Genomic DNA, 2,176 nt, shown 5'->3' on the forward strand with positions numbered 1-2,176 from the left:
TGAAGAGGAGTCTCGAAATGGTCGAGATGTAAAGATCGATATATTGGACGACTATATTCGGACATCGGAAAGGTTCCGAGTGATTCGGGTATTTTCGGAGTACCGGAGAGTTACGGGAATTCACCGGGAGGGTCAATGGGCCTTCGTGGGCTTTAGTGGAAATAGAGGGCAGCAAGGAAGTGTGGGGTGCGCCCCCCTAGGCCCAAACCGACTTGGTTTAGGGCTTTGGGGGCCGGCCCCCTCTTTCCTTCTCCTCTCCTCTTTCCTTCCCCTCCTTGTTGGACTAGGAAAGGGGGAACCTACTCCTAGTAGGAGTTGGATCCCCCCTTGGGGCGTACCCTATGAGGCCATCGGCCCCTTCCCCTTGCTCCTTTATATATGTGGCCAGGGGCACCCCATAGACACACAAGTTGATCATTGATCTCTCCCAGCCGTGTGCGGTGCCCCCCTCCACCATAATCCACCCGGTCATACTGTAGCGGTGCTTAGGCTGTGACGCCCCCGATTTGACCGTACACTAATCATACACGCAAATGTGTACGATCAAGATCAGGGACTCATGGGAAGATATCACAACACAACTCTACAAATAAAATAAGTCATACAAGCATCATATTACAAGCCAGGGGCCTCGAGGGCTCGAATACAAGGGCTCGATCATAGACGAGTCAACGAAAGCAACAATATCTGAGTACAAACATAAGTTAAACAAGTTTGCCTTAAGAAGGCTAGCACAAACTGGGATACAGATCGAAAGAGGCGCAGGGCTCCTGCCCGGGATCATCCTAAACTACTCCTGGTCGTCGTCAGCGGGCTGCACGTAGTAGTAGGCACCTCCCGAGTAGTAGTAGTCGTCATCGATAGTGCCGTCTAGCTCCTGGGCTGCATCGTCTGGTCGCAACAATCGAGTATAGAAAAGGGGGAGCAAAGCAACCATGAGTACTCATCCAAAGTACTCGCAAGCAAGGAGCTACACTACATATGTATGCATTGGTATCAAATGGAATAAGGGTATCATATGTGGACTAAACTACAGAATGCCGGAGTAAGAGGGGGATAGCTAGTCCTATCGAAGACTACGCTTCTCGCCACCTCCATCTTGCAGCATGTAAAAGAGGGTAGATGGTAAGTTCACCAAGTAACATCGCCTAGCATAATCCTAACCGATGATCCTCCCTTCATCGCCCTGTGAGAGAGCGATCACCGGTTGTATCTGGCACTTGGAAGGGTGTATTTTATTAGGTATCCGGTTCTAGTTGTCATAAGGTCAAGGTACAACTCCGGGTCGTCCTTTTACCAAAGGACACGGCTATTCGAATAGATCAACTTCCCTGCAGGGGTGCACCACATAACCCAACACGCTCGATCCCATTTGGCTGGACACACTTTTCTAGGTCATGCCCGGCCTCGGAAGATCAACACGTCGCAGCCCTACCTAGGCACAACAGAGAGGTCAGCACGCCGATCTAAATCCTATGGCGCAGGGGTCTGGGCCATCGCCCTTTGCACACCTGCACGTTGCGAACGCGATCGGTGAGCAGACCTAGCTTCCCTTATACAAGAGTAGGCGTTCCAGTCCAACCCGGCGCGCGGCGCTCAGTCCCTGACGCCACGAAGGTTTCGGCTGATACCACGACGTCGAGTGCCCATAACTGTCCCCGCGTAGATGGTTAGTGCGTATAGGCCAGTGGCCAGACTCAGATAAAATACCAAGATCTCGTTAAACATGTTAAGTATCCGCGAACGTCGACCAGGGCCAGGCCCACCTCTCTCCTAGGTGGTCTCAGCCTGCCCTGTCGCTCCGCCACCAAGTAACAGTCGGGGGCCGTCAGGAACCCAGGCCCACCTCTACCGGGATGGAGCCACCTGTCCTTTCAGCCCCCTCATCAGAATCACTTGTGGGTACTCAACGAGCTGACCCGACTTTAGTCTCCACCTGTGTCATGTATATAAAGTATATAGTATATACCCATGATCACCTCCCGAAGTGATCACGGCCCGATAGTATAGCGTGGCAGACGGACAAGAATGTAGGGCCACTGATGATAAACTAGCATCCTATACTAAGCATGTAGGATTGTAGGTAAGGTATCAACAGTTGTAGCAACAATGACAAGCTATGCATCAGAATAGGATTAACGGAAAGCGGTGACATGCTACACTACTCTAGTGCAAG

General features: G+C 51.6%; 1 protein-coding gene across 1 annotated transcript in view; it reads right to left on the reverse strand.

Moving 5' to 3' along the window:
• Window positions 1–844: 844 nt before the first annotated feature.
• The window catches only part of LOC119283437 (proline-rich receptor-like protein kinase PERK2), a 3,408-nt gene continuing 2,076 nt past the window's right edge, over window positions 845–2,176 (reverse strand). The window contains exon 3 of the mRNA XM_037562990.1: window positions 845–891. Within this exon, the coding sequence (XP_037418887.1) occupies window positions 871–891 (21 nt within the window). The 3' untranslated portion in view covers window positions 845–870. The remainder of the gene's footprint in view (window positions 892–2,176) is intronic.

The sequence above is a fragment of the Triticum dicoccoides genome, chromosome 4A (assembly GCF_002162155.2).
Source record: "Triticum dicoccoides isolate Atlit2015 ecotype Zavitan chromosome 4A, WEW_v2.0, whole genome shotgun sequence".
NCBI classification, from domain to species: Eukaryota; Viridiplantae; Streptophyta; class Magnoliopsida; order Poales; family Poaceae; genus Triticum; species Triticum dicoccoides.